Raw genomic sequence first — 22354 nt, forward strand, 5'->3', positions numbered from 1 at the left:
TAGAAGGCAATAACATACTACGAACATTAAATTAACGTATTTATGTACTAATTTAATGTTCGTAGTGTGTTATCACCTTCTATATTCCTTTTTAATAAACAGGATCTCCCAATCGAATAATTTATAATCTGGAAACCGTAACACATATACATACGTTAAAGGTACGACGATATTAATACTTATCTTAATTTATCCAAATATTTTTTTTTTTTTTTGTTTATTACATTTTCACCCCAAACAAGGCACATTGCCACTTTAATGTAGGGGGCTACTATCAGGGGAAACATCTACTGGGGTACCATGTAGGGATTAGGGCAGCGAGATGTTGGTTCACGTTGCACTTGAACTTATGCATGTCAGTACAGTTGGGGAAGCAGTGACCTGGAATGGAATTCCAAAGTCTAGCAGTTCTGGGGAAGAAACTACTGGAGTAGAAAGATCTTTTACATCTAGAGATCTCTACAGTGTGGGGTGGGATTTTGTAGCTTGTCGGGTCTGTCGAGGGTGTTCACGTCGTGGGGGCACAAGTGCTTGCAGTTCTTCAGAGCATTCACCATTATAATACGTGTAGAACAGGCAGAGGGATGCAACGTTTCGACGATGGGACAGAGGCTGAAGTTTTGATGCCAGTTTAGGGCCTATCAGATTTGCGACTCTCTTTTGAACCCTGTCAAGGAGCGAGAGACTAGTAGCCGATGCACCGGCCCAAATGTGACAGCAATACTCCATACATGGGCGAATAGTGGCCTTATAGAGGTACAGGATACTTTCGGGTGTTAGAAGTTTTCTAGCACGGTAGAGAGAGCCCACCTTCCTCGCAGCGGCCCTGGCAATGCCCTCGATGTAATTGTTCCAGCTCATGTTTCCTGTGAACGTTAGGCCAAGGAGCTTGAAAGACGTACTCTCAGCTAAAGAGTTGTTGGCCATTGCTATAGGTGTTAGAGAAGGTTTCTTGTAATTATTGAATGAAACCAGTTTTGTCTTGGTGGCATTGAACGTTACCATCCATTTTTGTCCCCATTCCACTACTGATTTGAGGTCATCCTCTAGTGTTTCTGCCATTACTTTAGATATATGTTCATTTGTTTTCCTGTCGTGCCTGCTATAGAGTGTGGTGTCATCAGCATATATACCCATCTCAGAGGCAATTTTGTCGGGGAGGTCATTTATGAATATCAGGAACAGCAGAGGACCAAGGATAGATCCCTGGGGCACTCCCGCATTTATATTATATTGTTTAGACGTACTACCGTCGAGGACAACCTGGATTTTTCTCTTATCTAAGAAGGATTTAATTATGTTAAGTATTCTACCAGTGATACCGTAAGATCTAATCTTCCTGAGGAGACCCTCATGCCATACCCTGTCAAAAGCCTTAGATATATCTAGAGCTACCGCTCTGCCCTCTCCCGCTTTGTCCAGTGAATGGTATATGCGTTCAGAGATTACAGTGAGGATGTCTGCCGTGGAACGGGCTTGTCTAAATCCATATTGATGGTCGGTCAGAAGTTTAGCATCTGTAAGGTGCTGGACTAGAGCATGGTTAATTAAGGTCTCAAATATTTTGGCAAAAAGTGGGAGGAGGCTAATAGGGCGATAATTTAATGGGTCAGTTCTTTCGCCAGAATTCTTGAATACTGGTACCACAGAAGCAGTTTTCCAACAGCTCGGAAAGCAAGATTCATTAAGGCATTTGTTGTAGAGTTTGGAGAGAACTGGAGCTACTTCGGCTAAGCACTTTTTTAATAGCACAGCTGGGATGAGGTCGGGTCCACATGCTTTGGAAGTGTCAAGGTTTTTTATGATAGCATGCACCTGAGCAGGGGTGATTTCCAGATCGTCTAGCTTGGCGTCTGTACGCATAGGAAAGTCAGGTAGGGGGTGGTTTAGAGAGTCCAGTGTAGAGTTGGAGGCAAACCGACTGGCAAGCATGTTAGCCTTCTCGGTTGCTGAGCAAAGAACCTCGTGATTGTTGGTTAGTGGAGGAATTGTTGATTGCCCATTATTTACTACACTGTTGTAGATTTTCCAGAAGTCATGAGTTCCTAATTTTTGTGCTTCGATGCGTTGTTTAGTGGTTTCCGTAAATTCCCTCTTAGCTGTCGCTATTTCTTTCTTAACGTTACTTCTAGCTTCTATGTACTTTTGTCTGTTTGAACTGGACTTATGTCGGTTAAACCTGCAGAATGCATGCTACCTTGGAGCAATGGCAGTTGCGCAAGTCGAAGTAAACCATTGGGGAGAGTGGGGCTTGCTATAGAATTTCCGCATGGGAACATTAAAATACAAATGATTCCTGAGACCAAAAAATCATACCTGGAAAAGTTCTCATCCAAAAATGTAAAAGGCAACACCAAAATTATTTATATATTCATCAACGCATTGTCTTTATTCCAAGACTTCCTTGGGATTATTGATTTGTAGAAATAAAATACCAGTACAATATTTGAAATTTAGTGAGTTTGTAATGTGAAAAAGGTAATTTCATTCTTTTTTGTTTTTTGCACGTAACATGACTGTTAGAATTCAAAATACATAATCCGTTAATAACATAGAATTAATGTCTTTGTCCTTTTTTAAAATTACATTTTCACCCCAAACAAGGCAAATTGCCACTGTGGTGTAGGGGCTACTATCAGGGGCAGCAACTACTGGGGTACTATGTTGGGATTTGGGCAGCAAGATGTCGATTCCATTTACACTTGAACTTCTGCATCAGTACAGTTGGAGAAGCAGGGACCTGGAATGGAATTCCAGAGACTAGCGGTTCTTGGGAAGAAACTACTGGAGTAAAAAGATCTTCTACATCTAGGGATATCTACTGTGCGAGGGTGGGATTTAGCTGCCTGTCGGGTTTATCGAGGGTGTCTACGTCGTGGGGGCACAAGTGTCTGCAGTTCGTCAGAGCATTCACCATTAAAATACTTGTAGAAAAGGCAGAGGAATGCAACGTTTCGTCGATAGGACAGAGGCTGAAGCTTAGATGCCAGTTCAGGGCCTATCAGATTGGCGACTCTCTTTTGAACCTTGTCTAGGAGCGAGAAACTAGCAGCAGATGCACCAGCCCAAATGTGACAGCAATACTTCATACATGGGCGAATGGTGGCCTTATAGAGGTACACGATACTTTCAGGTATCAGTAGTTTTCTAGCACGGTAGAAAGAGCCTACTTTCTTCGCAGCGGCCCTGGCAATGTTTTCAATATAATTGTTCCAACTCATGTTTCCTGTGAACGTTAGGTCAAGCAGTTTGAAAGACGTACTCTCAGACAGGGAGTAACTGGCCATTGCTATTGGTGGCAGAGAAGGTTTCTTGTAATTATTGAAGGAAACCACTTTTTCAAACAAGATATCATTGTTAGAATTAAACAAAAAGTCTGCTGCGATTTGGCGTAAAAAGAATGTTTTTTAATGTTTTTATAACGAACCAACTCATTAAAATTCAAAATATTTGATATACTTGTGAAATGGAACGAGTGTTATTTTTTAAATTTTATTATCGATATAATTTGGTGAAACTCAGTGGGAACTAAAGAAAATACGTAGTAAACATAGAAGTGATATAAAATTAACAATTATTTGAATGCACTATTCTCTCATGCATTACAACATAATCATTCTTTTAACTTAATAAAAAAGCTATATATTTTAAATTTATTTCAAATACATTTGGATGAATCTCATTATAACAACGTAATTGTTTCTATAATTTATCTCTTTTAATCAGTAAAGTCATCCTTTCAGAACAGATTTGAATATAGATCCAGGTCAGCTATTTTTTAGAACAAAAATGTAATATAATTGTTATATAAAGAGATAATGTTATATGAAACACTGCGGAGGAATGCCAAGTCATCTGCACGATTTTTATTATGATTGTTTTTTGATGTCTAGAAAATATGTATCAAGACAAAAGATATTTTTAGGATAAAAATATTATGGTAGAAATATATTAGGAATGTTAACGTATGAATGTTAAAACAAACAAGAATGTTAGAACATCAACAATGGAGATGATTTTAGTGATGGCGTCACGTGATCTTAATATTAATAAAGTTAATGAGGTAATGAGATAGATTTTGAGAGACGTGCAGTTTAGTTTAGAGTTTGGAGTCAGACTGGAAAAGTCGGACAAGTTAACACGAAAGATATCAACTACGAAAGTTGCCGAGAAAATAAAGAGTAGAACCAATTAAATTACAGATACGTTTCTGCACTTTCTCAAGAACCCTAAAATAGGATAAATTCACCAGCCCAAATATGACAACAGTTCTTTGTACATGATCTGAGTAGAACTGTATGGACATTAGCATCAAGTATGAGAAAGTGTTTAGGCGATAGATAGAACCAACTTTACTAGAAGCCAAACGATCTCATGCTTGACAGTCAAAATCTGTATTTAAATAAAAAAATGCTTCTTTCAGTTTAAAATCACATTTTAATTGACGATTGCTGGAATGATATCTTCATATATGACCCAGTATGTGTTTATTTGACGAAAATATTCAAAATACAATAAATTCTAAAGGCTCGTGGTAGACAAAAAATGAATGCGCAGTCTTCACGTTAACGATGCTTAATAAGTGTTAGAACCTCTGAACCTCTGAAATAAAAATGGCTGCCAAAAACATACCCGACAAAAAATGCATATTCCTTTACGCCCGGTGAGAATTTCGACGGTACGTAATCCTGGTTCACTGGCACGGTTGCTTGGATATTGTTCTCATTTCCGACCGGGATGTAAATATTGTGGGTGTTGAGGTTTTCGTAGCCGAACCAGGCCTCCAATAAACCATCTTTTCCGGAAGTCACACAACGGAAACGAGGAATTATCGGCTGAGTTCCACCTTCACCGTCATTGTTGTCCCTGAATTCACCCTGAGAATTTATGCATCGTATTGCACAGTCTCCAGGACCAACGAAATCTGGAAAACAAATGTGAATACATTGATTTACAAATCATGTGAAATTTCAAAATATTCACAACATTAAACCAAGTATATCTTAAACGAAAATAAAATATATTAAAATGAAACGAAATTAGTCAAAAAAATTGCGTAAATGCGGACGATATGTAAGAAAATGATTATAACCTAGACACAGTGACGTCATTGGGTAGTTAGGATTAGAGGTATGCAGCGAACTAAGTATTATGGTATCCGTTCGAAATACAGAAATTATTCAGGATTATGTGACATTAGTGACCACAATACCATATTAACGTTCTATTGTTCGGAAACTACTGAGCTAATCTGTCTGAAATTTTGTATCGACCTTTGTTATAATAAGGTCCAGTGAACTACTTAATATGGTATCCGGTTAAAGATTAATATAATAACACAATACCACTTTTACTTTTGATGTTTGGCACAACGCACTTATTATAAGTTAACAGACTATAATTTTTGCCTGCGTTTAACAGAATAAATTGGCTAGTTTGAGTATAAAATAAATTAAAATCATGTAAAAATTAAAAATATTCATAGCATTAAACCAAACACATTTCAACCAAAAATGGAATGCATTATAACGAACTTTAATTAATAAAACATCATATGTGCTTTAACAGCTGCTGCTACTAATATTTTCGCTAGTCAGCTATCCTTCGGCCCTGCTGATATTTTTACATGCGCCCACATGCGATCTGTTACAATTCAATTGACAATCTACATAGCTCCTAAACCTATATCCTCGAGTGACTTTCAGTCTTGATAAGCAATAACTTATAAGTAAAAAAGAAGTTGCCGACCGCTGATGTAAACACTTACCTTTTGCACATTCTGTACAGGAAGGGAATTTCCAACCGACCTGGCATTCATTGCAGCTCGCACCTGTCCAATGTCCGTTTGTTTCGTCGTCAAAGCATTTACATACCGATCCACCTGCGCAGTAATTGAATAGATTCGTGAGTTGCGTGATAAAATAATGGTTTTCTTTGCTTTTGATTACTTACAATTTATTGCAGTTATTTAACTCTGTTCCCTACTAGAAAAAAATGTGAAACTACAATGTGGAACGGTAAAATTGTCGCAATAGAAAAAACGATATGATTCCAATTCCGTTTGATGAAAACCGGTTTTCTTTTTTTGTTGCAGGCCATCTACTAGTTGGCTAGTTATGTAACAATAGGAGTCTTCTATCATGTCTGAAAGTGACACAATGTTTAACGAGTGAGATCGGAGATGCACCGCTGTACAACTCATGCTCTCTGCTGGTCCAAGTTATGACAACAGAACTATTGCCAGCACTCTAAAAATGCATCACTGGACTGTCCACAAATAACAAGGACGTACCCAGGGTGATGATAACAAAGTTTCCGGCCACAAATGGTCTTTTGTGTGGTTTCAAGTGAGGGTCACATAATGGAACTGTACATCTTCGAAGTCGGCTTGAAAATCAACACCAAAGTTTACCTGGATGTGCTGAAGAGTGTAATGATTCTGTGGTGCAATCAGGTGGCCGCTGGCAGGCCCTAGGTGTGGTAGAAGGATTCGGCGCTGGCTCACATGTCCCAAAAAGCCAGGCTTGGCTTCGGAAGGAGAGTTATGACTTTGTACCCTTCTCTCATTGCCCCTCTCCTACTCCACTTGAACCCGCTGGACTACTTTGTTTGGTCATGCATTGAGAACATCACCAACATGACCTTCCACAACTTCTAAGCTAGCCTGATTGCCATCATCCGCTGAGTATTCACTGAGCTCCCACTAGCGCTCGTGGAAAAGGCATGCTCCCTGTCCCAGACCCATATCAAGGTCGTGATTGAGGTTGAAAGTGGCTACATTAACAGTTCTACTAAATAATCAAGTTATCTGAATTGATTTTTTCAATAAAAGTTTTAAAAATAAAGCTGTATATATATATATATATATATATATATATATATATATATATATATACACTCGCTATACACAATATTACACAAAGAACTTTTGAATTGTAAAAGCTTGTAGATTAAGAATAGTGTTTCTGGTTGGTACTCAACCCAAAGAAGTCCCAAAACAAAGAGAAAAGTTCCTTCGCATATAAAGAACGAAAAGTATGTGTAGAATTCTAAAATATCCAGTATCTTTTATGGAGTGATTCCGGTTTCTGATTAGTTGGTAGCAGAGCGTTTTCCATTTGATTAGTCAGTTCCTATCACCCTTTTCTATAAATAGAACCTTCCAATTTTTGTAATCACACCTTTTTAATTATACCAAAAATATTGCAACGATTAGTCTCTCTCCTAAGTTTATTCTCTCCAATAAAACCTTGAATAACCCAACGAGCGTCTCTTTGTGTCTTTACTGCACAAGAAGATTAATTTTGTCGTAGTTAAAAATATCATTAAATGGAGAAACAGTGAAATAAAAGACAACCCACATGCATAAAGACTTTAGTTTTATTATGTCATTGATCGCTTTTGGATGAAAACGAACAAACGGACAGAATGCCTCGAATATCTTTTGATTATCTTTAAGTTGTTGATGTTGTTGTTGAGTATCATTCATTTCAAATGAAACTAGATAGGTATTGTTGACATTCATTTCTCAAATATCTTTCTAGTTAAAATTAATTCTAGAAAAACACACCTACTTACAGGAGTTATAGAACAGAAACTTTGTCTGTGTGTGCGTGTTCGTTCTCTATGGACTCAGAAACGGTTGGGCCAGTTTAAAACAATCACACTAGAGTACTTGATGTGTCTGTGAGTGTTCTTATGTAGGTTTTATATCGGAATGCGTTTGATAAGTAACGAAAATCGATAATAAAAATCCGATTAAAGAAAGAAGTCCGATTTTGATCAAAGTTAACACTTTTATACAATCAAACATAATGAATACAGTTGAGGAGTTTTATCGCCGCACAAGCAGAAAGGCCCAGCCTATAAAATAAGCAATAGATTATTTTATAAGACAGGGGCGCGTCCGAAATGAATGTTTCTTTTAGATCACAATTGAACGATGATATTTGACTTTTGTACGTTTAACTTTAATTCAAGTGCTTATGTAAAATAATTCCATAAAATCAGCAGTTAACTTTTTGATAAGACACGTGTGTGTTCGAAATGGATGTTTCCAGTTAGAGCATAATTGAAGCAGGATACTTTACGTTTCTACTTTAAATTTCAAGCAAAAACATTATTTACAGATAATTGTATAAAATCAATAGTAGATTCCCTACTGTTGATTTGTGGACTCCAATATATTGTGGACTAAGTCATCGCAGGGAAGCACGTGAGATGTCCTTAACTAGAACAGGTAATCAATCGATTTAATTAAAAAATTGGCCACCGATTTCAGTGACAATAAAAGTATGGGAGGGTGGAATATTTGTTGATCCTCATTTAATCAAAAACTCAACTCTCTTCCTGATCTACATCAATGATCTCCCAAAACATACTTAAATCATTCGTTGACATCTATGCTGATGACACGACCATCTATGGCAACACATCAAAGGCCGTTAATGACAACGCTCTCTCTGATTCCCTCTCCTCTGATCTTGAGCACGTGGTACAGTGTGGGAAGAGATGGCTTTTAATGCATCTAAAACCAAGCTCCTATCTTTACATCATCAATGCTCTGTTCCTCATCTAGCATCAATTGAAATGGATGGCTCTCATCTTGGGGAGGCTTCATGTTTTGACAACCTCCTGGGTTTGACCATTACTCCTGATCTGAAATGGAACACGGATATCAAGTCTGTTGCCCGGGCCGCTAGGAAAATGGTGGGATCCTTCTACCGCTTCAGAAGATATCTCACTATTAATGCAATTCTCTATCTGTATAAAACCCAAGTACGTCCAAGGATGGAGTACTGCTGCCACATCTGAGCTGGAGCTTCTAAAAACAGCCTATCCTGCCTTGACAAAGTACAAAATAGACTTTGTGGCTTAGTGGGGGATGCCCTTTTCTCTTCTATGCAACCTTTCTCCCACAGAAGAGACGTTGTGAGCCTGTCTTTGTTTTATCATTATTTCCATGGCAAGTGCTCGTCCAAGCTCCAATCTCTGGTTCCCTCTCGCCAATCTTTCATGATAAACACCTGTCTAGCTAAAACCACTGTCAGTAATTTCCCCCACTCTTTATCTGTGCCTAAATTAAAACGTAGATTCCATGAATAAAGCTTCCTTCTGAGAAGTGCACGCCTGTGGAATTCTCTTCCGTCTGCCTGTTTCCCACCTGACTACAACTTGGATGTCTTCAAGTCCAACATAAACAAATTCCTAATGAACCGCCCCCTTAAGTAAGACACTTTATCAAATCTCCAATACCAACTATTACTACAATATTATCCCATTGATTATTGTACACACAATAACCCTTATCCCCGAGATGATTCCGGGCCTGGATAAGAGGTGATCTCCCATGTAAAATATACATATATACATAAATATGTATATATATACGGACCTATTAGGTATATAAGGCCCAAAACTTGATGGTAAAACATAAGCTAATTATAAATTGAAGACAAAATAAGCATATGCATCATATATTTGCTGTTCAATAAGTTAAAACATCATATAAACATATTGAAAGAAAAAAGTTATTTTTACATATTAATATTATTTGAATATTTTTTCTTATGCAATCATCAGTGCAGGAAGTGATAAATCTCGGGATTCAAACCCAATCAACTACGCCAACTTTGGCTTTGTAGGTTAGAGTTCTTTGATTTGGCCATGAGGAAATTAACATTTAAATAGAAGTGAAATAAGATACTTATAAAGCCATGTAAGCGTACTTGTCATAATTCAGACGACAATGAGAGTATTCAAACAAACAAGAAATTTGTGAATGATGCACGCAGCTAATTAATCGCTTTATTCGCAATTCACAAATAGGACTCAGCTTAAAGTTTCTTATAACTATATTTTTTCAATAGATATTTATCATTTTTAATACCTACAGACTCTAGTGTTTTATGCTTACGCGGTCATCAGTATAGAGAATGATAATTATATATATATAATATAAAAATAGAGATTACATAACTGAACATTACTTTTAGTGAGTTCTAATAAACTGAGTTTCTTTAAATTCCTGATTTAATGACATTTTCCCGCAGCGAGCGAGTTATCTATTTTAATCAAGCAAAGAACGCATGTGGATACAAAAAATGCTGACGATTTAAGAGCAGAAAAAGACAGACAACATGTGAAGTGCTATTCAATTTTTTGTTTTAACTTTTCTTGCGTTAATTTGCTTTGTTTTTTGTCTTCACTCATTTTTGCCTGCATAATGGAACATTTAATTAGGATTAGCAGTCCAAAACGTACACATACTTGACAATGCTTGTACTAAATAATGGCCGACATAAATCTGTCATTAATAATCTTTGTTCGAAACAGACTACACAAAAAAATAATTACAAAAAAAACAAAAACAAAAAAAAAACAGAGTATAATGAATTCTAAACAGTGCGTGCACTTTGTAAAGTTTATACTTTGTACCAGAAACAGTAATTGATTGGAAATTATATCCGCTTTGTTATGTATTCATAACACCCATCAACACACGCACATATTTACGTCCTAATAAGTACAGACCATCTGCTCTTCCTCTACGATCTACAAGCTCTTCACTGGCCTGGTTGCAGGCAGAATCTAGCAACACCTCTCTTCTAGAGCATATCTGGAAAAAGAGCAAACGGTGGACAAGAAAAGTGTTTAAGCATCAAGGATCAGTTGTTGAATTATAAGACCATCCCTGTTGGATTGTAGGAAAAGATTAAGGAAACTATGCAGGTCTTGGATTAATTACCAAAATGCATATGCCCTACGCATGACTTCTGTAGTGCCTTGATAAGATCCATACAACAATCAAGGAGACCGTAGCAGTACATATAAAAATGTGGCAAACAATGATCGCATAACATCACATAGGCTCCTTCAGTCTTTGACAGACTATGGATACCCATGAAGGGGTGTCTGCACATGGAATTTTCATGGCAGGAGGTGTGCAATCTCCAACCACACCTCTCCTGAGTCGACATTGTTAAATACCAGTTGCAAGTGAAGTGTTTGTACAAGACGACTGGAAACAAATGCCAAGATAAGCGGAGAACAAATACAACACCTAGAATACCCAAATAGTCACCCATCTGGTACTAAACAAGTTCAAGAACCAGTGTGTCAACTCGATTATGTCGTGTAACACCACACGAATAGAATTGTACTAATTCCTGACATCAAGATCTGAAAAGGAATCTTGCAGTTGGATAGCTTATCTCTTTTACTCTTTTGCATGGCAATAGCTTAGCTAAGCTAAGTACTCAATAAAAGTCAGAATGTTTGCAATCTTAGCCAATGATGCTGACAAAACCTAATCGAAAAAGTCAAGAACTTGCTTTTCATAGATGACCTACCTCAAACTGTGCGTCAGCTTAGACAATTACTAAAATCGATTCTTGCAGGTCGTATTTACCTTATCCAAATGTATTGCATCCAGCATAATCACGTTGACACACTGGTTCTTATCAGATCACCGAAGTTAAGCAATGTTGAGCATGGCTAGTACAAGATGGGTGACCAATTGTGAGCACTGTATATGCTCTCCATTTATCTCGGCATTGTTTCCTGAACCTCTGCTTGCTAATGGTATTTAACAACACTGACCCAGGAGAGTTGTGATTGGAGATTGTGTAACTCTAGCCACAAAAAGTGACACGCAGGCAGTGGGTATCCATAATCTAGCCACAAAAAGTGACACGCAGGCAGTGGGTATCCATAATCTAGCAAAACTGAAGGAAGCTACTGTACGATGCGACACAATGGAGCGTGTAAATGTCTGTACTGGACGATCTGTAAAAAGTTGAAAATCGAATGCAGCAACAAGTCCTGGGAACATGTTTACCAGAAAGAACAGTTGGAAATAAGTCATACACCATCCACTGTAACTATGCAATTTCTAAAATTACAATTACTTAAGAAATGACATAGTGATATAGTATATGGAAAAAAGAGAAAGAAGCAACCTTAGTAGAAGTTAGTGTTTCCAATGACGCTGGGTAAACAGAGCTGAGAGGGAAAAGATAACAAAATACCAAGATTACTGTACACACATTAACCCTTATCCCCGAGTGGCTTCTGGGCCTTGATAAGTGGTGACCTCCATGTAAAAAAAGGTCTTATGGGCGACATATAAAGAAATTGGAATCTTAGGAAGATTTCTATCATTTCAGTAATTATATGAGCAGCCAGACTCATATCAATCATACCAGTTATTATAGGTGCCACAGGACTTATGTAGAAGAACCAAAAGTCCTACCTGACTAATATTCCTGGTGAACCAAGTGCAAAAGAGATCCAGACAATCAGACAATTGCACTTAAGGGAACAACAAGGATACTAAAGAGATCTCTCGGCTGGTTTCAATAAAAAGCAGGGCAATGTTGGCAGCTGGCTACCCAATACCCAAAGGAAGAAAAAAAATGCCAACGAATTCTAAAAACTATCCGGCAAATATACCTGGTGTATCGACTACAATGGAAAGACTACAAAGGGGCAGTCAGAATCTTTAAAAGAACTCTAGGTTGGAATGTTTGAGATAGCGAGCGAATGTTTGCTATCTCTAATTAGAATAAAATAATAAGAAAATAAAAATTAAAAATATACAAGCGAAAACCGACCCTCTATGGACTTCTTTTAAATTTATAAACTACATTAAATATATTTAATAACAGCAAGGAGACCCAACATTGCCTGAGATTGAATGATGATAAACGAATGCTTCACACTCCCAGATTTTTATTGTCATCGAAATCAGTAAAAACGACCATTCTTCAACCAAATACATCTATTGCATGTTCTAGTTGGGAATTCATTGCGGTGCACCAGTACAAAGCTTCATATGCTTCCCCGCAGTATCTTTGTCAACAATACATTGCAGTCAACATTGCACTGTAGAGAACATATTTTTGATTTTATAAAATTATTTTTATTTATAATGACTTGAATTGAAGTGTAAAACGCAAAAGTCAAGTATCATAGTTCAGTTGTATTCTAAACAGAAACATTCATTTTGAACGCGCTGCTGTCATATCAAAGAATTTACTGTTGATTATATATACCTGGCCTTTCTGCTTGTGCATTGATAATAACTTAGATTTAAGTTTAAAATAAAAAGTCAAGTATCATGGTTCAGTCGTGTTTAAAACAGAAACATTCATTTCGAACACACCCCTGTCATAACAAAAATATTCTGTTTCGATTTGTGTAGCAATAAAACTTCTTGAAGACACTTGTGATGTTAGGCTGATAAGATGTTAACATTGTTCAAGATCGCTTGTTCCTTTTTTCATCGGATTTTTCGATTATCGATTATTCATACTTATTGAAGGCATTTTGATACAAAATTTATCTAAGAACACTCTCAGATACATAAAATACATTTGTGTGAAATTTCGTAAAAATCGACACAGCCGTTTTGGAGTCCGTAGGAAACGAATTCTCACACGCACAAAGACGAAGTTCCTTTTATATAATAGCAGATAGATGGATAGATAGATATACTGTAATTAAAATAGCTTTCATTTAAACTGTCCTTGAAAATTAACAAACAGAATATTTTAATGAAGGTTTAGTAATTTGTCGTTTTTTATCAAATTACATTAATTAAATTGCTTTAATTAATTACTGGTACTATCGAAAACAGCACAATAAAATTAGAAAAGAATAATTTATTCTAAACTGTTTACATATATATATATATATATATATATATATATATATATATTATTTTAATTGAAATTCATTATTGAGATGAGTACTATTTATTATTTTATTTATTGAGATGACTATTATCCTCATCTTTTTTAGTTGTTGTTTCACGACGTTGCAGCTAACTATTCCTCTGGCCTTCGTCAGGTAGTAACCGCGACGGGATAAGAACTCCGAATCTCCTAACTGTGTTCACCGCAATTACTGCCTTCCGTAGTTGTTGGCATCTCACCACGTTTTGGCCAAGTAAGCCTCTGGCCGGCTTTGAATAGGATTGAAACTGCTATCTTCAGACAATTTTCACCTCGAACCATAGGGATTCAATGACTCTATCCATTGTGCCACGAGCCCCGAAAGGCAATCAAGGTTGAATTTTTTGGTTTTATAAATCCACGTTTATTTATTATCTGATCTTCCATGGTCGGGTCCGTATCGAATGGTATATATATTATTTAATTGAAATTCATTATTGAGATGAGTTAGGAGATTTGGAGTTCCTATCCCGTTGCAGATACTAAGTGACGAAGGCCAGAGAAATAGTTGGCCGAAACGTTGTGAAACAAAAACAGCTAAAAAAGATGAGGATAATAACTCGCAATAAATAAAATTACTGTTTAAATATAGTTATGCTAATTAGACAGAAACGTAGTTGTTTTTGAGTCTTTGGTCTTTACTAGATATACAGTGTTTCAAAAGATTATGTTCTATTGTTGATTTAAACAACCGCGAGCTGTTTTCATGATCATATAGTTATGAAAAAAAAAAACACTTTCGCATTTATTCATTTCGATATACATAGACATGACAGAAAAGAATAGACATGAAGATAAATATTTTGCCTAATATTAATACATGCTTATGTATATTTACAGATAAAAAATAGTGCTGAAATAACTTAGAGTATCACATTAAAATTGCATCTAACAACATTGAAGCATGTCATGGACCAAAGGAGCACATGACCGATCAGAATTTATGTGAGTATGAATTAGTGGTCAACATGAAGTTGGTCTTAGTGAACACAAAACGTCAGGAAATCTTTCAATATCCCTTTCTACTGTTGATAAAGTGATTGTACAATTCACAAAGGGGACAAAGAGTGCACAAAACCTCGTCCAGGTAGCCTCGAGCCTCTGAAAAAACCTTGCGACTTGTGAAAAGAAATGTTGAAGAAGATCCTCGGTGCAAAGCCTCTGACATTGCAACACAATCTGGTGTCTATTCCAGAACAGCTGTCGGGTATCTTCACAAGCTGGGCTACTATGGTAAAGCTGTGAGAAGGAAACCTCTTCTTCATCCTGCCAATATCAAGTGCAGAAAAGATTGGCTCGTGAAAGAGTAGAGGACCTATGACCTTTTAGACCAATGTCAGTTTCTCTGATGAGTCACGATTTTCATTATTTCCCGACAGTGGAAGGGTATGGGTATGGGTATGCGGGGTTTCCTCAGACAAAGTTTGACTTAAAAAGACTGAAACTAACGCTGAAACATGGAGGTTTCTTGGTTATGCAATTTGGAGTGATGGTCGCTCAGTCCTTGTGGAGTGCGAAGGAAACATCAATTCTGCTAAATATGTTCCAACATTACATGAAGGACTCCTATCAATATCCTCATATGATAAAATGAACCAAGTTAACTTCCTGTTTATAGAAGACAAAGCTCCTTTTCACTCTGCTACGGTGCACAGCATAGTTTAGCCAAAATGGGATTAATAAACTTCCATGGCAAAGTCAGTCCCCGGATATGAACTATATTGAAAACCTTTGGGAATATTAGACCGGAACAAAAAGAAAAGGAAGCCACATTTTAACCCTGAACTTTTAGCATTATTGCGTCAGACATGGCAAGAGATTCCTCAAGATGATATTTGTCAACTGATCAATTCCATGCCTAAAAGGGTCCTAGCATTAACAACAGTAAAGGGCATATTGAGTAAGTATTAGTTGTTAAATTTGTGACATTTATTTTTGATTTTGTTCTATAAACTGAATAAATTGAAATAAACTGTTTCTATGGGTGTCTATTTTTTTGCCATGTCGGTGTATGTAGAGAGGTATTGAGAAAAGGAGTGAGGAAGAGAGTGAAAGAGAAATATCATTATAAGGCGTAATAAACATCTATTAGAAAATACAATATATGTTAGATTTGTTATTTTTTCTAAGATATATATATATACATATATATGTGTGTATATATATTATTATTATTATTATTTTTATTATTATTATTATTTTATGTATTTATTTTCTGTATTTGCTTCGACAGTGCTCGATACATGAGTAGAGCGAGGTAGTAATTTTTGAAAATATATATCGCAATTAAGCAACACAGAAATTTACATTTTTCACTATCATAAAGATTCGTCAGGCTATTGCACAGAATTGATGGTGCTTACACACACACACACACACACACACACACACACACACACACACATATATATAATATATATCTGTGTGCATTTAGATATATCTATATATATATGTATATATATATGTATATGTATATATATACATATGTATATATATATATATGTATACACACACACACACACACACACACACACACACACACATATATATATATATATATATATATATATATAAATATATATATATTCCTGTGGACTGACTTTGCTAAAACCACGAAACAACCTCGATTCCATGCAACAGCCTGAAGACTCCTCCCGACGATGAAACGTGGAGAATTCTGTGTAAATTAATTGCCAAATGTATTTTCAAAACTTACTGTTTTATATATATATATATATATATATATATATATATATATATATATATATATATATATATATATATATATAATGATGAGAAAGAGGCTAATTTTTAATGCTGTCTTTTATTTGTTTATTTTTTTATCGTTAACGGTTTTTGTAAACCCATTCTTTCTGATTTAAACAATTTAATTCAAGCTAAATGCATGACTCAACGGGTCTAAAAATGCCTAATGTCCATGACAAATAAATAATTGTAAATAATCCAATGTCTTTATAATTATATGTCAATGCCTTAATCAGATGCTAATACGAGGAGAATATTCTCCTTCTGATTTATATAATAAAAAGCGTAAACAATATCTAATTTAAAATAATTAGTTTCATCGTATTTTTTCAGCATTGTTAAGTCGGAATATTTGAGATAAGATCTCATCGAGTAAATCTTATTGAATTGCATTTCTTTTAAAAATAAAAATAAATATGGAAAGAAAAAAGAGGTTTGGTTTAAGCATTGCGGGCAAATAATCTTCAGAAAATCCATTTTCAAAATATCTTTTTTTCAAATCAGTAAATATAAGACTCACAGCTAAATATTACTAAATATCTGGGATTGTGTAACATCTATATATTAATACCGTACGTACGTGTCACGGTTTCCAGATTATAAATTAATCGATCGGGAGATCCTATTTATTAAAAGGAGGATAGAAGGTGATAACACATTACGAACATAAAATTAGTATATCGATACGCTTATTTAATGTTTGTAGTAAGGTATCACCTATCTTTTTTAATGAATAGGGTCTCCCAATCACCATAGACGCAATATATATCGAATACATAAAAGATAGATATATCGAATATTTAAAAGATAGATATATCGAATACATAGATAGGTATATCGAATATATAAAAGATAGATCGAATACATAGTGATAGATATATTGAATGCATAGATATATCGAATACATAAAAGATAGGTCGAATACATAGTGGTAGATATATTGAATACATAGATATATCGAATACATAAAAGATAGGTAGGTCGAATACATAGTGGATAGATATATTGAATGCATAGATATATCGAATACATAAAAGATAGATCGAATATATAGTAGATAGATGTATAGAATACATACCATTTTGTGTCGCATATCCGTGAAGACAAAGCACAGAACAGTCCGTATGGAAACCGATATATCCAGCTTGACATTGATCACAACGTTGTCCAACGAACCTCGGAAGGCACGAGTCACATGCATCGCCATTAAAGCCATGCTTGCAGATACATTGCGGAGGATTAGAATGACCGTTCAAAAGTGTACAGTTACCTGCGTAAAAATATCATCATCATCATCATCATCATCATCATCATCATGTTATTAGCATACTTTAAAAAATTACTTTTGTTCAATCCAAACAAAGTACTTTGCTACTGAGAAGTAAAGGGTCACTGTGAATTAGGAATTATATTTATTGGGCGCATCCTGAGTGGGGAGTTGTGCAGTGAAACATCTGTTCACCTGAAACTTAAATTGCTGCATGTACCATCCAGCAATTTAAGTCAAGGAAATAAAAAGCAAGGAAGAAATTGTCCAAAAGTAGAAGCTATTAGAGTAGAAAGAGTACATTTACAGTGAAGGGGTGGGGTTTTGTTGTAGTCGGTTTGGTCTGTGGATTTTACGTCATTCTGAAGGCTACAATTCGCCCATGCATGGAGTATTGTTGCTACATTTGGGATGGTGCATCTCTTACTAGTCTCTACCTCTTAGACAAGGTTAAAAACTGAGTCGCCAACCTAATAGGTCCCCTACTATCAGCTAGGTTTCAACCACTGTCTCATCGACGAAATATTGCATCTCTGTCTGTTTTACAAATATTTTAATTGTAGGTGATTTGACAAACTACAAGTCCTTGTCCCCCCCTGACATAAATACCCCTGACAAACCTGGCAAGCAGCAAAATCCCACCCCTACACAGTAGAAATATCCAGATGTAAGAAAGCCTTCTACTCTAATAGTGTCTTTCCTAGGTATGCTAGACTTTGGAATTCCCTTCAGGTCCCTGTTTCCCTGACTGTACTGACATGCAGAAGTTCATGCGTAATGTAAACAGACATCTTAGTACCTCTGTAAATTATATCTCAGATAGTAGCCTCCTACATCAAAGTGGCACTGTGCCTTGTTTGGAGTGAAAATGCAATAAGTGCAAAACATTTAAAATGGCCCTTAAAATAATATTTATAAAGGATGATGAATCAGAGTGCTCAGAAAAGAAGATAAACATAAAATATGTAGACGTATAAATACACTACATAAAAGTTCAACATACAAATACACTACATAAAAGTTCAACATACAAATACACTACATAAAAGTTCAACATACAAATACACTACATAAAAGTTCAACATACAAATACACTACACAAAGTGTAAACACAAAAAAAACAAAGCACAAAATATGAACACATAAATATGTGGTTGTTATATTTTAACTACTCAGACCCACACGTTGTCTGTTACCGTCGCAAGAACAAATAAAAAAGGAAGGACATAAAAATTACGCCTCAGCTTTTTTTAGGTGAATACAAAAAGCATTTATTTCCGACAACGCACTTCAATGTGTTTCACATCATCACTCATTCGTCTAACATGTCTGTCAAGACGCTTTTTCATACATATGTCCGTCGTTGCTTGTCTGTCTGTTTTTTTTTCAACATGCGGCGCATTTTCTTTTCTATCGCAGCACACGAGCCAAAACACCTCGAGCCACTTCCTTTGCTCGACATTTCTAGGAATGTAAATATTTACATTTTTCTTTTCTATTTTGCATTACGTAATTCATAACTCTCCACCTTAAATGTAAACGTTTCTTTGTTTTCATGATAATTACAATTCCGGTCATTTTATGGGACACAAGAATGTAGAACAAGTTCCATCTGGAATGTGCGTGTGTGCACACCTCTGCTTTCAAATGTGCGTGGCCTTGTCTCCATATCCAACAAAAACACCTTCCACCGCTTCCTTTGCTCGACCACGTGCTGTTCTTTTTTCTGCCTTTTCTTTTCCCGTATTCATGTCATCGCGTATGTGTTCACCCGCTCCAACACGCGTCAAAAATATCTTCTCTCTCCGCTTTTTTTGACCGCGAGGTCTATTTTTATTTTTATTTTCTCTCCATTTTCTTCCCGTGATGTGAGTGCGTGCACACTTGCCAATTTGCATACGTGCTTTAAATACGGTTTCTGCTGCTTTTCCCGTTCGTACCGCTTCGTTACAGATACACTACACAAAATGTAAACACATAAATATGCTGCATAAAAGGTAAACACATAAAACGCTATACAAAGTGTGAACAAAAACAATACATAAAATATAAACAAGTAAATACGCAAAACAAAATGTATATGTTGGATTATGGATGATACGTGTGCTAGTAAGATTTGAGGCACATTTGATTTTGTACAAATTAGTGTGATCAATCATAGACGAAACAAACAGGTTCTTAGAGTAAATCGAACACATAGAGAATACACAGCAAATAGATATATAGAATACATAGTAGATAAATATATTGAATACACAGAAGATAATAATATAGAAATATAGAATACATCGTATATATATATATATATATATATATATATATATAGATAGATAGATAGATAGATAGATAGATAGAATATATAGTATATATATATATATATACAATAGATAATAGATAGATGTATAGAATACATCATAAGTAGATATAGAATACATAGTATATATATATAGAATACATAGTAGATAGATACATAAAATACACACACACACACATATATATATATATATCGAATACATAATAGATAGATCTATCGAATACATCATAGGTGTATATATATATAATACAAAGTAGGTAAATATGTATATATATATAGAGAGAGAGACTACATAGTAGGTAGATATATATATATATATATAATACATACTTGGTATATATATATATATATATATATATATATATATATATATATATATATATATATATATATATAGAATACATAGTAGGTATATATATATATATATATATATATATATATATATATATATATATATATAGGAATACATACTTGGTATATATATATATATATAGGAATACATACTTGGTATATATATATACATATATATATATATATATATATATATATATATATATATATATAGAATACATGCGGTCAAATGTGCCTCAAAGCGAAATGAGCTCATCCGCAAAATTGATGTCACGAACAACGGAGGAAGCAAAGAAAAAGATTGGCTTTTCATTCAGTCTGGCTTATTGACCAGTTGATGAAAAATATATCTTAAAGCAAATAGCTGCCTGAGGCAGGGAGCATCGCATTCTCTCAGTCATTATATCTACCTATCTATTTAAATGTCTATCATTTAGAAATTTAAGTGACGTTGTCTTCGTAAAAGTGAAATATTATTCTCAAAGAAATCTTTAATGTAATTTTTACGTCCGAAGACATTCACATTTATAACGAACGATTAAAGAGAAGATACGTGGCAACACGAATGTTGAATGTGTCCAGAGAAAAAGAAGGACACGAGGAAGAAAACTAGACGACACGGCGGAGGGAAAGAACAGTGGAATCGCGCACCCTGCATTAAACAAAGCAGAAGGCATAAAAGAAAAGTACACACGCACACATTTCAATTAAGGGTACAAAAATTCCGACGTACAATTAAAAAGGGAAAGAAAAGAAGAAGTGTTACATGATAAGGGCTGTCCCCTTTTCATGTAAGTATAAAAATGGAGAATTTAGTTTAAAATGAAAATGAAATGGCAATAGACAAATTTGAACCTCGTAATTTAGTTTAGAAATAGATTACGTGTGAGAATTTAAAAATGTAAAACAAACATTTGTTTAGAATATAGATAAATATTTCAAGGAAAGAATGTGAACTCTCAAGTTTGTTATGAAATTTTAAATTGAAAGAATGCAGCTTATAAGATAATGTTTTTAACATATTGAATATAGGTTAAAATTCCTTTTGTAGAAATAGGAAAAGTTTTGGACACGTATGTCCAGGACACGTGAAAGAAGGCACATGTTTTAACATGTGTATGACGTCACGGAAAATAGAAAGTTCTAGGAATAGAGAAAAAACTTGAGAGTTAGTCAGTCAGTAAATAAACTCAGAGGGAGTCAGTCGTCTAGGGAGCGAGACGTCACGTTGAAACTAAAATGTGAGACTTTGAATTGTTGGTGATGGAAACACGGCCGTGTGACGAAATAAACCATCAAGTGTTTTTTTGTAAAGCTCGTCTTGTGTCTTATGATTCTTACAAAAAGGTAAAGTGGAATTGTATTATATATTTGTGTTATAAAATGTCTTTACATACACGTCTCAACATCATCATGTCTACACAATGTCCGAACTGTCTGAACACTATCCCCTTCACCAAAGAGCTTCTCCTTCTTCTTCCATAAACACAATTAACGAATGAACATTTTAATATATAAGAATCTCTCCTAACATGAACAATCAAGACTCTAAGTCTTCTCTTACAACAAAAATCTCTCTCTTAGAGTCTTTCAACATCCCTCTCTGTAATAAGACTCTTACTTTATCTCTAAGACTCTCTCTCAATGAAACCTATATGTAACAGAAGGAATTCAATATGAAACGCAAACAGAACACATTTTGTTATTTTAAGTAAAAGACAATACAATATAAAAACATAAATGTACTTCACAAAAATATAAATACCTAAATACTCTACATGAAGTGTAAACATATCAATACACTGTAAAAATGTAACCAAATAAATACACCACACTAAATTACAACAAATAAACTGTACAAATGTAACCAAATAAATACACCACACTAAATTACAACAAATAAACTGTACAAATGTAACC

General features: G+C 35.1%; 1 protein-coding gene across 1 annotated transcript in view; it reads right to left on the reverse strand.

Moving 5' to 3' along the window:
• The window catches only part of LOC145249431 (uncharacterized), a 911941-nt gene that overhangs the window by 47331 nt on the left and 842256 nt on the right, over positions 1 to 22354 (reverse strand). Inside the window, exons 109-111 of the mRNA XM_080110989.1 lie at positions 17581 to 17772; positions 5768 to 5881; positions 4633 to 4924 (exon numbers count right to left, since the gene is read on the reverse strand). Of these exons, the coding sequence (XP_079967115.1) occupies positions 4633 to 4924; positions 5768 to 5881; positions 17581 to 17772 (598 nt within the window). The remainder of the gene's footprint in view (positions 1 to 4632; positions 4925 to 5767; positions 5882 to 17580; positions 17773 to 22354) is intronic.

The sequence above is a fragment of the Euprymna scolopes genome, chromosome 28 (assembly GCF_053919585.1).
Source record: "Euprymna scolopes isolate OS-2025 chromosome 28, ASM5391958v1, whole genome shotgun sequence".
In the NCBI taxonomy this organism is placed as follows: Eukaryota; Metazoa; Mollusca; class Cephalopoda; order Sepiida; family Sepiolidae; genus Euprymna; species Euprymna scolopes.